General features: G+C 41.4%; 1 protein-coding gene across 3 annotated transcripts in view; it reads left to right on the top strand.

Moving 5' to 3' along the window:
* Positions 1 to 15,171, top strand: part of TNPO1 (transportin 1) — a 197,193-nt gene that overhangs the window by 123,324 nt on the left and 58,698 nt on the right. For all 3 annotated transcript variants that reach the window (XR_012243279.1, XM_073624364.1, XM_073624357.1), the window contains exons 7-14: positions 2,423 to 2,545; positions 2,938 to 3,056; positions 5,120 to 5,180; positions 5,271 to 5,439; positions 7,205 to 7,357; positions 10,017 to 10,242; positions 12,268 to 12,439; positions 13,620 to 13,706. Coding sequence is in view for 2 of the 3 variants with exons in the window: in XM_073624364.1 (XP_073480465.1) it covers positions 2,423 to 2,545; positions 2,938 to 3,056; positions 5,120 to 5,180; positions 5,271 to 5,439; positions 7,205 to 7,357; positions 10,017 to 10,242; positions 12,268 to 12,439; positions 13,620 to 13,706 (1,110 nt within the window). In the remaining variant the exon portion in view is untranslated. The remainder of the gene's footprint in view (positions 1 to 2,422; positions 2,546 to 2,937; positions 3,057 to 5,119; positions 5,181 to 5,270; positions 5,440 to 7,204; positions 7,358 to 10,016; positions 10,243 to 12,267; positions 12,440 to 13,619; positions 13,707 to 15,171) is intronic.

Here is a 15,171-nt window from a genome sequence, read left to right as displayed (position 1 = left end):
TGAGTGCCACCGTCCTTCAGACTAAAGAGGAGAGGGATATTCTAGCTTATCAGAACTTTGTCATAAATCTGCATCTTTGATGGTATGGGGGTGCATTAGTGTGTAAGGAATGGGCAGCTTGCACATCTGGAAAGACACCACCAATGCTGAAAGATATATATCCAGGTTTTAGAGCAGCATATGCTCCCATCCAGTTGTCTTTTTAAGGGAAGGTGTATATTTTAGCAGGACAATGCTAAACCGCATGCTGCATCTATGTCAACAGCATTGCTTTGTAGTAGGAGAGTCCAGGTATTTAAACGGCCTGCCTGCAGTCCAGGCCTTTCACCAATTGAAAATATTTGGTGCATCCTGAAACACAGACAACCCAGGGCTGTTGAGCAGTTAGAGGCCTATACCAGGCAAGAAAGGGACAATATTCCTCTCCCTAAACTCCAGCAACTGGTCTCAGTTCCCGGTGTGCCAAGTGTTAAACAACGGGGTGCTACACTGTGGTAAACATGACCCCGTCCCAACTTTTTTTTTGAATTGGGGTTGTACTTTGCCAGCTTATGGTTGCCTAGTCCCAACTTTTTTGAGATCTGTTGCTGCAATTTCAAAATTACCTTATATTTTCTTAAAATTGTACATTTTCTAAATTTAAACATTTGATATGTTTTCTGCTGTGAATAAAATATGGTTTTATGAGATTTGCAAATGCATTCTGTTTTTATGTAGATTTTACACAGCGTTGTTTGGAGTTGGGGTTGTATCTGTTATGGGTAATTGACCACAGAATGTACAGCATTTAGTTTCACCTCTCTTGGGCATGCTGGCGGTGTATTGCATAGTTCTGACCTTTAAATGAAGGCACTATGATCTTGGTTTGGCTTTCGCCCAAACCAGCATGTGCTCTTATGGATTGTGATGCACAGAAATAGGGGCACTATGGTTTTGCCTCAGATAAGCATCTTGTTTTGCAGGGAGAGCTCAAAATAAAAAGCTTTTAAATGTTCACCTACAAGTAAATTTCTGGTGAGAATCATTTGATCTAAAGTCTAATTCACTTACACCGATATCGGCCATCACATTAAGATCAGTGACAGATTAAAGGGCAAGTTCACCTTTTACAGAAAAATATGTACAGCGGGACCTGGTGCGATGGGGGAGGGGGTCCAGTGTAAGTTTACCTTACAGATTTTCTGTAAAGGTGAACTTATCCTTTAAGTGTATAACATTAGTTATCTTGTTACAATGGCATCTGATCTTCATTGAGATACATTAGGCAGTGAGTAAACATGTTGTCCCTGAAGCTGATATGTTGGAAGCAGAAAAAATTGGGCATCGCAGTTTGTAGTGTATGGGGCTAGTAGCTGCAGGGTGCCCATGCTCTCCTGTGTCCACAGCCAAAAGCACCTACAATGGACACTTGAACACCAGAACTGGACAACAGAATAATAGAAGGTGACCTAGTCTGATCACATTTTATTTTACATCATGTGGATGGCTAGGTGCATGTGTGTCACTTACCTAAGAAAAGATGGCACCAAGTGTGCTTTGTGACACTTTGGGCAATGTTCTGCTGGGTAATTTGACACGTACCACCTAATATAAACATTGTTTCTGACTAAATACACCCCTTTATGGAAACAGTATTCCCTGATGGCGGTGGCCTCCTTCAACAGGATAATGCACAATGCCACACTGAAAAGTTCAAGAGTGTTATGAGGGACACCAAACGAGTTTTGAGATGTTGACTTGGGATGCGCTGGAAAAGCAAGTCAGATGCAAGCTGTGCACCACCACCTTGCAGGACTTGAAAGATCTGCTAGTAACAGCTTGGTGCCAGATACCACAATATACTTTAAAGGTCTAGTGTTGTCCATGCTGTGACAGGTCAAGTTTGTTTTTGCGGCAGAAAAGGGCACCTACTCAGTATAAGATAAGCGGTCATAAAGTTATGGCTGAGTGTATATGCTGGTGCATTGCAAAAGCAAGTGGTTTCACCTTTCCCTGTAATAGTGAAAGCTCAAGGGTATCCATAGACAAGTCACCTATAACAGGCTCCTGATTTTAGAAAGTCCTGCCCTCAAACAAGTAGAACAGTTGGCATCTGACTTCCCTCTTCGAGATTAGGCATGATCTAATTCATGAGCTTCTATTGTCAGTAGACTCACATGTGTACGCCTCTGCTCCTAGATTAGACAGCTTGGCTTCAGCTTTCTGCATTTATTTATCCATGCTCCCTGGTGGTCCTCCAACAAATTTGAGAAAACTTGTCTTTACAAAAACAAAATGGCTTCTTCTGCTCGTCTCTCCTTCTGAAAATATTTATCTAGATGTCATGTTGTTAAATCATTGCCCCAGAACAGGTATGTCAAGAATTTAGACATTACAGATCTGCATGGCATGTAGCAAAAGTAACCAGTGTGCTCTCTTACAGAACTTATTTGCATTGGCCACAGACGATGAGCCAGAAGTTCGGAAAAATGTTTGCCGGGCACTTGTAATGCTGCTTGAAGTTCGGATGGACCGCCTATTTCCTCATATGCACAATATTGTGGAGGTTAGCTTTCATTTTACTTAATTACATCATGATATTTATTTGTATGGCTGTGAATGTATTACTTTGTAAGATCTTTTATGTTTTTCACATTTATAATTTGTTTGATCTCAGTATATTAAAGCCGTATTAAACCCAAATGAAAAATGGTATTTGTTGCAGCTTACCAATCATTACATGTGGTGACTGCATCTGTTTTCTTTATTTTTGTTCTCTGTTCTTACCTGCTGATCTGGCCAGTAACACACCTGTTTTGGAGTCCCAATTGTTTTCAGTGTGTCCTAGCAGTGACTGACATTCTACACGTCTACCAAAAGTTACATAATTTGTGTTACGTTAACTGCTCATACTGTTCTTATGTGACTTACCTCCCTTGTTCTTCCTTGTGACAACAGTACATGCTGCTGAGGACGCAGGACCATGATGAAAATGTGGCGTTGGAGGCTTGTGAGTTTTGGCTGACACTTGCTGAGCAGCCGATTTGCAAAGAAGTCCTTTCGCGGCATCTTGCAAAGTAAGTGACTGAGCCCTCCTAAAATGCTATATGTTGAAGTGACTCAACCACTGGTTTCTTACGGATTTCCCCACTAAGCAGATCTTACTACTGGTGCACCTGACATTGCCCAGGTTGTGGTGCCTCACTGTTGTACAAGAGGGTTAACATTTTATGCTCGCGCTCTGTTTAACCACTTAAGGACCAGGCCTATTTTTCAGACTCTGTGTTTACAAGTTGAAACCTGTTTTTTTTTTTTTTTTTTTTTTGCTAAAAAAATTGCTTAGCGCCCCAAACAAAATGAGATAGATATAGATATCTATATCTATTTATTCTTTTTATAGCTTAGAGAATAAAATGGCAGTCGTTGCAATACTGTGTCTCACCGTATTTGCACATTAAGTAAAAAAAAAAAAAAAAACACTTTTTTGAATTAAAAAAAAATAAGACAACAGCGAAGTTAGCCCAATTTATTTTTATATTGTGAAAGATAATATTACGCCAAGTAAATTGATACCCGACATGTCACGCTTCAAAACTGCACCCGCTCGTAGAATGGCGACAAACTTTTACCCTTAAAAATCTGCATAGGCGACGTTTAAACATTTCTACAGGTTACCAGTTTTGAGTTTCTGAATAGGTCTAGGGCTAGAAATATTGCTCTCGCTCTAACGATCATGGCAATACCTCACATGTGTGGTTTGAACACTGTTTTCAAATGCGGGCGCTTTTATTCCTGTAAACATCCCTTGTAATAGAAAAAAATGACAGGACCTCTTAAATATGAGATCTGGGGTAAAAAAAAGACCTCAGATCTCATATTTACACTAAAATGCACTAATTACACTAATCTCCTTTTCAAAGCATTGGGCAGAAGTGACGCTTGACGTCGCTTCTGCCAGTCAATGCTATGGAGCAGAGTGGGGGCCATCTTCCCCTCACTCGGCAGCCAGCCAAAAACAATAGAGAACCCGATTGTCTCTGGTAAGCAGTGGAGACCACCGGAGGGGGGCTCTCCTGCCACCAATTAAAAGTTATTTTGCTGCGAATCTGCCTCAGAGACCGTTTTTATCTCAAAGCAGACCGCCCGCTGAAGAAGAGGATACCGGGGGTTATGGCAGATATCTGCTGCCATAACCCCAGTATTCCTCTTTAAACAGCTGACATATAGAGGCGGTGGATGGTCCACAAGTGGTTAATGTGAATGAATGTGTGTGGGGGGGTGGCAATTTCTTCTAATGTAAAATAGAAAAATGCGCTGGATGCATTAACTCTAGCAGCAACTCAAAGTGAAATGCACACAAATCAATATAAATAAAAAGCAAGTTGCGCTCTTAAAGTGACATTAACCAAATGTACAAACAAGAATTAAATGAAAAAATCATATTCGAAAATAAGTCCCAAAACATGAATCGTGTAACATATGTAAAGTCCTCCAGTGAACACTGAAACCTTGAAAGTTCCTCCAATGGAAAATGGACAAACAGCAAAAGTTTAATACCCAGCCACAAGTGTCTAAACTTGTGCAGCTGGTAAGCGTGCACTCTGTGTGGTGGTGGAGTCACTCTGTTCATTTCATAAAGTCACAAGATTTTCACTAAACTTTTGCTGTTTGTCCATTTTCCATTGGAGGAACTTTCAAGGTTTCAGTGTTCACTGGAGGACTTTACATAAGTTACATGACTCACGTTTTGAGACTTATTTTCTAATATGATTTTTTCATTTATTTATTTCCTGTTTGTACATTTGGTTAATGTCACTTTAAGAGCGCAGCTTACTTTTTATTTATATTTCATTTAATTCCTTCTAATGGCCTAAGCGTGTGGGAGGATCTTGGGTCGTCAGTTGATATTTGAAACTAGAGGTGTGATTTGAGATATCAACATCTAATTGAAATGGCATTTCTATTGGTACTAAGCCTTTCATATGTGCAGGGTGGATGTACATTTTAGAGAGAGACACACACATAACTTGACATTTATTTGGACTTTTTCCTTTCACTGTTTGAAGTGACCAAGAAAGTGACTTCCTAAAAATGTTTTGTATATGTTTTAGGTAATGTTTTTGTAATCTTTTCTTGATAGGTTGATACCGATCTTGGTGAATGGGATGAAATATTCAGAAATAGATATCATCTTACTAAAGGTAAGGCACCCTTCAGTATGTTTTATACAGGTGTCCCTTCTGTTTCTCACACTGTAGGCTTTGATTGTGCCATGTTTGTTTACTTTGTAGGGTGATGTAGAAGAGGATGAAGCTGTGCCTGACAGTGAGCAAGATATCCGACCTCGGTTTCACAGATCGCGAACGGTGGCCCAGGCTCATGAGGAGGATGGTATTGAGGAAGATGAGGATGATGATGATGACCTTGATGATGATGAGACGATATCAGACTGGAATATAAGTGAGTTAAAGTGCATCTAAAAGCAAAAGGTTTTTTTTATCTTAATGCATTCTCTGCATTAAAGTAAAAAAAAAAAACTCTATAGTCGCTTCCCCCAGCTCCCCCTTTAACCTCCCTGGCGGTATGATTATTTCGGATTTTAGGTGCTGAAAGCGGTACAATTATTTTGCATGGAAATTTGGCGTTTTATATTGTAGGTCTGTAAATCTTAACAATAACACACTTAAATCTGTCCAAACCAGAGTCTAGTAGATATCCCGGGTATGATAAAGTTTGAAACACAAAAACATAAATTATAATAAATAAAAATAAATAATTAAAAAAAATAGTAATAAAATAAATTTCCCCACAATTCACTATCGCTCAATTCTGCAAGTGTTCTAATTTACTATCGCTGTTTTCTAGCTGGTCTAAAGCCACTTTTGACGTAAAGGGACACTTTTTGGTTGCTATGGACAATCTCCAGTTTCCAGGCAGAAAGAACAGTGTATATCATGTAAAACTGCATGCAGGGCATGGGCCAGAGCACTGGGGACAAAAGGGATGTGAAATAATTTCATACAGTACTGTAATCTGTAAGATTACAGTACTGTATGTGTTATGATTTTGACATTTTTTTGAATTTGCCGCCAGGCTCCGCCCCCGTGCGTCGCGCCGCTCGCAGGGAACGGAGCCTGGCACGGAGAGGCTTCGGAGGAGGACGGAGCCCTCGGACACTGCGGGGGACATCGCAGGATCCCGGGGACAAGGTAAGTAACGCTGCCCCAGGATCCTGCAATGCGATCCCGAGTGTGGCTCGGGGTTACCGCTAATGGTACTGAAATTTAACCCCGAGCCACACTCGGGAAAACCGCCAGGGAGGCTACCTCTTACTCTAGTCCATTCTTAATCCAATGCTGTGCCCATCTGCTGCAGCTTCTTTTTCCTCTTCCTGAACCCACTCAGTTGCTGTCAGTCAAATCCAGTGAGGAGAGAGCAGGGAGCTGGGCCAAGCAGTGCTGTGTGTGTTTATGGATGCCATACCCATAGCATACAAATTGTTATGGGAGCACACTCGGAAGAGGAGCCGTGGAGAGCACCAGTGGGGAATCCCAAAAGAGGAGATATGAGGCCGCTCTGTGCAATATCCTTGCACAGTCTTGGCCAATGGAGGACAGGCATGCTGTGCTACCAGCGCAACCATGAACTGACCACACTGGGATGGACGTGCTCTCATACCTAGTGTGGTCAGTTTGCAATAGAAAAGCAGGCGGACTGGCAAGGTGACAAGCTATTTCACACAAGGGAAACCATGCAAAGAGAACAGGTTAAAAAGGAAAGCTAGTACATGGTACAGCAGGCACATATCAAGAATATGAAATGTTGGGGTAACAAACACTTAAGTCTTTTATCCTTTTTGTGAGTTGAGAGGCACTTAACTTTATGCTCAGTTGCTGGGCCATGTGGATAAACTATCCTTTTATGCTTGGGATGGGTGATGCCAAAAATGGAGTCACTGGTGGATTCTCAGTAATGTATAGATTTTGAGAATTTCATGTAGCACTGCAGCTTTTTTGGCCCCGGTAAGGTTTTGGGACGAACTCCCTATAACAGACCTGAAGATTATTACGTCTTAAAACCCTGCCATAGTCCACACAGTATAGCTGTAAACACAGATAATGAATTGGTGACTGATAACTTGTGTATTTTATTATACATTTTTAGCTTGAAATAAAACTTGATGTCCAAACTGGTACTATAGATTTATGTCTCCTTTTTTTTCCAGGGAAATGTTCGGCTGCAGCTCTTGATGTGCTAGCCAATGTATTTCGGGATGAACTTCTGCCACACATTTTGCCTCTGTTAAAAGAACTCCTTTTTCATCAAGAATGGGTAGTCAAGGAATCTGGAATCCTTGTTCTTGGAGCTATTGCAGAAGGTTAATATTTGCTCTTTTTCTCTTATGACCTTTTTTGAGAGTGCATGTCCTATATCCACCACCATTTACTTGCATACATCTGTGAAGTGAGTTGTTGTTTTATGCAAAAAAAAGTTCTTAATATCAGTTTATCTAAGTGAATCAATCAAATTAGTCTTTATAGCATCAGCCACCTCATCTGATTGTAAACCAAAATCTTCCAAAATGAATAGCTCTCTCGACAGAAATAATGGCTTTATTGGTTTTAGCAGCAAAAAAACAGCCTGATTAGACACAGTGGTTCCCTCTTCATGTCATCTCCTGCCTGTGACAGATGTACAGTGCTGATTTCATCGCAGTGGTCAAGAACAGGAGGGTGGTAGAACAAGGCACTCAGAACCAACTGTTATTTTGCAGTGTCTCTGCTTTACTCTCATAGTTTTACTTCCTTCACACAGTTGGTAAGCATATTGAACATTGAAATTACTAAAAACATCAAAAGTCTTCCAAATCTGCTCTTTGGAGTGGAAATATCTGTTTCCACTGCATAGTGCAGGTTTGGCAGACTTTTGATATTTGAAGTAATTTTAAAGTATCATGTTTATCAACTTTTTGAAAGAAGGTAAAGCAGCAACACTGCAAAATGAAAGTTGGTTATAAGTGACATCAGCATTCTGCACTGTGCTTTGTTGTAGTTGTTGGGTGGTCCTACTGCCCCCTGATGGCATAGAGGAGGAGATACTATCACATCTGTCACAGGCAGGAGCTGGCATAACAAGGAAGCTTACCACTCTGTCTACTTAGGCTGTTTTTGCAGCAAATTCTTTGTAGCCATTATTTCTGATGAGTGAGATTCAATTTGTGATTGGATACTACACACTGCAAGATTTGGGCTCACGATCAGATGAGGTGGCAGTTAAAGGAGTTGTAAAAGCTGAAGGTTTTATTTATCTTAATGCACCTCATGCATTAAGATAAAAAACCTTGTGTGTAGCAGCCACCCCAGCACCCCCCTAATTACTTACCTGAGCCCCATCTCTCTCCAGCAATGTCCACGAATGTCTAAGCCATCCGGGAAACTCCTCCTGATTGGCTGAGACACAGTAGCGGCGCCATGGGCTCCTGCAGCTGTCAGTCAGCCAAAAAGGGGAGAGAGGGTGCTGGGTCGGGGCTCTGTGTCTGTGACTCATCTCCAGGGCCCCCATAGGAAGCTGCTGACTGTGTGGGCACTCGATAGGAGGGAGGGGCCAGGAGCAGCAAAGAGGGACCCAAGAAGAGGAAGATCTGTGCTGCTCTGTGCAAAAACACTGCACATAGTAGGCAAGTATAACATCTTTGTTTTTTTTTGTTTTTTAAATTAGACTTTACAGTCACTTTAAGACTGATTTAGTTGATTCACTGGGATGAATTTTGATAATAAGAACTCCATCACCTTTTGGTTAGGATTTATATAACAATTTTCAACGGTTTAAGTGCTGCAAAATGTGTTTACTTTTGTTGTTTCTGGGTCTGTATATCTACCCTTTTTGCTGGCAGTCTCTTAACTCTGCCCTCTTTTTGTTTTGTTCTATGGGAAAAATATATTGGCGAGCGTTTGTCTCTTTTGCAGGTTTTAAGCATCTTCCGATTTGTTTCTGCTGAAATTTTGATATGACATGGATTTTTTCCATGATTGTTATGTTAATAGATTTTATGTATGAAAATGTTATATTTGTGCAATGTAGATATAGCAGTAATTCTTTAAATACTAATTGAACCTTTAGTTTAAATCTACTAAATATGTTCCAGATGCTTCAAAACAAAACATGTTCAATGTCTTACAGCTTATTTTACGTGCAGCGATGGTAGAAAAGCCTGTCCACTGCCAGCATCTATAGAGTGAGACCCTTGCTCTCTGTATGAAAGCAGTATACTCTCTGAGAGTTCACACACACCACGCTGGAAGGAGAACTCTGGCTTGGATGCACAAGGGGGTGTGTTGAATCTCTGCAGAGAAATTTCTACTCCCTGTCCTTCTCTACTTCAAGCTGGCAGGACACAAGATTTCCTACTCGGGCTCTGGCTATGTTGGATGGAAAATGCACTGTAAGGCCAAGGAAGCGGCCGAGATTCGAACCGTGTATGGGCAGACCGAATGTACCAAGTTGGTCGATCAACTTGGGTACAACCAGCCTGCCCTATTTACTTGTGATTATCCTGAGCAGCTAGCATAGCCACTAGCAATAGTCACTACCTTTCCCGGCGGGCACGGCCCCCATCTCCCCCCCCCCCCCCCTCCACTGGGGGAACTCAATGTCTTAGCAATAGGGATTTCCTTGTAAGCGCTATCTGTGTTGTTGGGGTATTTGTGCAGGAAAGAAACTTGCACAACCTATGGACTGCCTAAGATCTTAAATACCTTTTTTTTTTTTTTTTTTGTTTTTTTTTTGTTTTTTTTGATGCACCTGGGGTGTTTTTAGACCATTTAAACTGAAAGTTGATTTAGGGGGTTAAGCTGTAACAGGAAAGAAGCTTGCATAAACATGATCATAAAGACCATTTGACCTTTCCCCCCCCCCCTTTTACTCTATAGATGGCTTAAAAAATGGAAAGGGGGGTAAACAGCAACTTTTGTCAGGTAGTGATAAAATGTATGCTAGAATCCATGATTGTCAGTGATTGCTCATGTTTTGTGTTCCAGGTTGCATGCAGGGTATGATTCCTTACCTTCCTGAGCTGATCCCCCATCTTATTCAGTGCCTTTCTGATAAAAAGGCTCTTGTGCGTTCCATTACTTGCTGGACCCTTAGCCGCTATGCACACTGGGTAGTCAGCCAGCCCCCAGACATGTATTTAAAGCCATTAATGACAGAGCTGCTAAAACGCATTCTTGACAGCAACAAGCGCGTACAAGAAGCTGCTTGCAGGTATGCTTACGTTTGGTGTATATGTTGGTGTTTTATATCAAATGTTTTTGTTCAGAATTGCAAGAGATTAGGTATCTTATGCCTTACATTGGTGTTAATGCTTAGTAATTTCTAACACTAATGCTGTGGGGGCAATAGCAATAAGGAACTGTAGTCAATTTTTTTTTTTTTTTAAACAATCCTAAAGCTACCAATGTATTATAAAGTTCTGTACAAATGTATGTCCTTATGATGCCTGAGCGAGAAACTGTGAATTAAGCTGGAATTTGGGGACTGCCATCTGACTGCATTTAAAGTGATTGTAAAGCTTTTTTTTTTGTATTAAAGTAAACCTTTTATATTTACCTGCTCTGTACAAGAGTTTTGCACAGAGCGGCTCCAAACCCTTCTATTCTGGGGTCCCCCGCTGGAGCTTTGGGCTCCTTCTCCCTCCTGAGTGCCTCCTCAGCAAGCCACATTCTATGGATGGAACTCGTGTGGGCTTGCTTCTGAACTAGTCTGTGTGTCCATTGACGTGCGCAGCTCAGCCCTGCTCCCTCCTCACAGGTTTTGAATGACAGTAGCAGGAGCCAATGGCTCCTGTTGCTGTCTCTGAGCCTGTGAGAGGAGAGCAGTGCTGCAGCTCTTGGACAGAGCACTGGATCGAGATCAGGCTCAGGTAAGTACTTAGGGGGTCTGGGGGTAGCTGAACATAAAAGGTTGTTGCTTTTGTTTTTACCTTAATGCAGAGGATGCATTAAAGGAGTTGTAAAGGCTGAAGGTTTTTTATCTTAATGCATTCAGGAGCAGCAAAGAGGGACCCGAGAAGAGGAGGATTTGGGCTGCTCTGTGCAAATCCGCTGCATAGAGCAGGTAAGTATAACATATTTCTTATTTTTATTGAAAAAAAACAAGACCTTACTTTAAGGGAAAGAAAACTCCTGCCTTTTAGATCCATTTTGAAGTGGAACGTTGGGCTCCAAAATAAAATGGTTGGACCAGACAGGCTTTGTCTCTTCTGTATTAAAGCTACTTACTGGTTTGTCTGCCCTTGTACAGTGAGCTGCGCAAGCACAGCTCAGTGCACAAATTCAGCAATACCGAATCTGACGTAACTCCCACACATGCGCGTGAGTTATGTCATCTCAGCCTGGCTAATGATAGCGGCCGGCAATCAATACCCAAAACTGGAAGCCAGAAGATGGCAGTGGCCAGCAGGGAGTTCTGGGCAATGGCGCATCGCTGGATTGGAGGTGAGTACTTCGGCTTTAAAGTGATTGTAAATGTTTGTGGTTTTTTTTAAACCACAAACATGTAATACTTACCTGCTCTGTGCAAGGGTTTTGCACAGAGCAGCCCCAATCCTCCTTTTCTGGGGTGCCCCGGCAGCACTCCTGGCTCCTTCTCCATCGGGTGCCCCCTTGGAGAGACACTTTCCATTGGGGCACCCATGCAGGCGCGCTCCCGAGTCCTGCTGCGTCCATTGGCACAGACAGCAGGACTTGGGTCCCGTCCCCTGCTCCCGTGTCACTGGGTTTGATTGACAGCAGCCTGGGCCAATGGCTCCTGCAGCTATCAATCTATCCAATGAGAATGGAGCCAGTGGCTGGAGTCGCTGGGCTCCTGTATATCGCTGTAACGGATTGGGCCAGGTAAGAAGGGGGGCCCTCTGTGGGCAGTTGCAGTAGAGAAGGCTTTCACCCTAATGCATAGAATGCATTAAGGTGAAAAACCTTGAGGCTTTACATCCCCTTTAAGACTCCCAGGCTTTAATACTTTTTGAGTCACTAACCTGGAACAACCATACAAATTAGGAGTTTCAGCTTCAGTTGCTGCATGCTTGTTCTAGGCCTGTGAATCATAAACTATTTGAAGTCTAACAGTGAAAAAAAATTTCAGTACATGAGTGTTCAACTAACTAGATGAAGCAAAAGACGAGTGCTAGATGTAAAGTAGCACCTGATGTTTATGTATACAAAGCTTACTCCTTGTTATAATTTTTCTGATGTGTTTGGCTAAATGTCATTCATTTTTGTATTCCTTTAGTGCCTTTGCTACTTTAGAAGAGGAAGCTTGTACTGAGCTTGTTCCCTACTTAGCTTACATTCTGGATACATTGGTCTTTGCTTTCAGTAAATACCAGCACAAAAACCTTCTCATCCTTTATGATGCTATAGGAACGTTAGCGGATTCAGTTGGACATCACCTAAATAAGGCAGTGAGTACATAAAGTTCCTCCTGTCGGTTTTTGTACTGGCTGTTGGCTTTTTCATATACAAAGACATTTTGTAAAAACTTTTAAGAATTGGTGGTTTTGACATATCAAGTTTTATATAACAGTGCAATAAATTTTAAGTCTGGGCATCAGAAATTTCTATAGTATGATGCTGAATCATCACTAGGAAGTCTGTTTACCATTGTTGATTATTTGGCATGTCTACATTTTGGCTAAAGTGGTCTTAAACATATAGAGATACCTTTTGTCAAGAGACCTTTAAGCCTAATATAGTTTAAAGTGATTCTAAACCTCTCATAAAAATGAACAAAGCATATCCTTCTATAGTCTGTACTTGCCCCAAGTGTCTTTTCTCTTTGAGTTCTCTTCCCTTTAACTACATTAATAACTACCTCTCCCTCTCCCCTCCTTCTTGATACACAGTAGCTGACAGCTTTAACTCTGTATGTTTCCCTATCAGTGTGTAGAGGCAGGTGTGTCCATACCCTCACTCAGGTTTCACTGAGCTCTGTGCGCTAGCTCTGCAGTATATGATGTCAGATCCTTGCCCCTTTCTACTACTGAGAAGTAGCCTTTTATATGTGTGTTTTAGGAGGATGTAGATGAGAGAGCTCCAGATAAACAGGTACACTTTTATGTTGGAGGATTTGTTTTAGCCTATCGCCATTTGAAGCTAGTCACTTCAGTGGGCGCATGTAAGGGTTCGCAACTACTATACCTCTTCTGCCAGTCATTGCATCCAGGTACAAAATGCCTGCACATATAAACTGATCTTTATAGTTATCAAGATTTGCTTTTCTTCTATTTAATGGATATAATGATAGAAAATTTTGTAACAACCTGCTCACCCATCATATGTTCATCTAGGGATATATCTTGGTTGCATGATCTTTGTGCACTTCCATTTAGTAGATGCAAATGTTCCAAAATAAATCGGCACCACAAAGGAAGATAAAATCCAATCTTAATATAAAATGGATTTGATCTTGATGCAGTTAGCCATTAATACTACTTTCTTTAATTTGTATTGCAGGACTAATCTTGATTTTCTAGCTTGTTTGAACACTGATAAAACTATTTTACATATTTGAATCATTACAATTGTATTTAATAGAGTGAAGCAGATTGGATATTGCCTAATTTAATCATTTACTTTTGTCAGGAATATATTCAGATGCTGATGCCTCCACTTATTCAAAAATGGAATGTTTTAAAGGATGAAGACAAGGATCTTTTCCCTTTACTTGAGGTAAGTCCTTTTGTGCGTGATGACATAGGAGAGGGATTTTTTTTTTTGGTTATTTCAAGAATGTCATGTGTAAGGCTGACCTAATTTATTGGTACCTGTGTACCTAATTTTTTAAGCATTTTATGGTTTTATGTACGTGTCTCAAGTCTCGAACATCAAGGAGAACAGTGATATCTAAAGAGGTTGTATAGTGGGGCTTTTCTTTTTTTATTTAAATATATATAGAAGAAAATGACTAAGGGATTTTCAGGCTGGGTTCACACTGGGGCGATGTTACACGTGATTCACACTGTAGTGCAAATCACATGCAATGTCTGTGCGATGCAAATTCAGCCATACAGATTGTATGGCTAAATTTGCATCGCATTCGGACCAAAGTCGTAAAGGACCCTTTTTTTGGTCCGTACCAGAATCGGATACGATTCATGTCCGAATTGACAGTTCGCACTGCGATGTGCAAACCGATCCTAGGGGTGTCATTAACTTTGTATTGACACTCCCAGCGGTTCACATATGGCAGTGTGAACTGCCTGTGAGTCCTATGCGATGCGGGAACCCGTGCTGGATTTGCACGGGTTCTCGCACCGCATATGTGTGAACCGAGCCTTTAAAGTGGTTAAGCCACTATCTCATCTTTATATCATCCCCTCTGTCAGATAAAAAGCTGCATCCTAGTGCCTGTGCTTTATTAAAAAAAAAAAAACTTGGGATGGTGTTCGCCAGATAAACATGTCCAGTGGTTGGGAACAGTGCGAAGCTTGATTTATCGGACCATATTACAGTCTTCCATTGATCGATAGTCCACAATTTATGAGTGTTACACTACACTCTCCTCTTCTGAGCATTAATATCGGTCACTAGTGGTTTGGCAATTGCAGTCACTTTTGCACTTTTCTTATTCCGGGTCACAATCCTGCGCAATGTCCTTTTTTGTCTTTCAGTTAGTTGACCATGTCGACTGCGCTTATGCTTATCAGATGACATATTCCTGGAAACTGTATATGCCATCATAACCTTTTGATACTGTGCCGCCGCAAATTGGCAACTTCAGTCAGAAGCAACAGCTAAGAGGGCACCAACAATTTGCCCTCATACTCGGTAAGCTCTGACATGACTCTCTGTACTCCTAGCCGCAACGAAAGTGAGGCTTCTCACCTGTTAGCTAGGTGTCTCCTCACACAGTGGAAGCAAAAGAATGTTACATTACTTCTGCTTTCAATGCAAAACTTGTCACTTTCACACCTGCAAATCATGCAGTGTTTCCATATTTTTTTCCAACCCCTGTATGTGATCCACCCTAAACACGCCAGTGGAAATAAACACCTGGAAGAGCACCTCAAACCCACTGACATGGTACACAGTCCTACTCAGACTCCTAGCAGATGAGCCTTGGCCTCAAAAGCACAGACCCACCTTCCTTGCGCAAGGCCCCTATTCCACCCTGCTTCTCAATGCGTGTCTTTAA

Source organism: Aquarana catesbeiana, linkage group LG01 (assembly GCF_042186555.1).
Source record: "Aquarana catesbeiana isolate 2022-GZ linkage group LG01, ASM4218655v1, whole genome shotgun sequence".
Lineage (NCBI taxonomy): Eukaryota > Metazoa > Chordata > Amphibia > Anura > Ranidae > Aquarana > Aquarana catesbeiana.
Note: the sequence above shows the minus strand (reverse complement) of the source record. Positions and strands in the feature narration are given on the sequence as shown.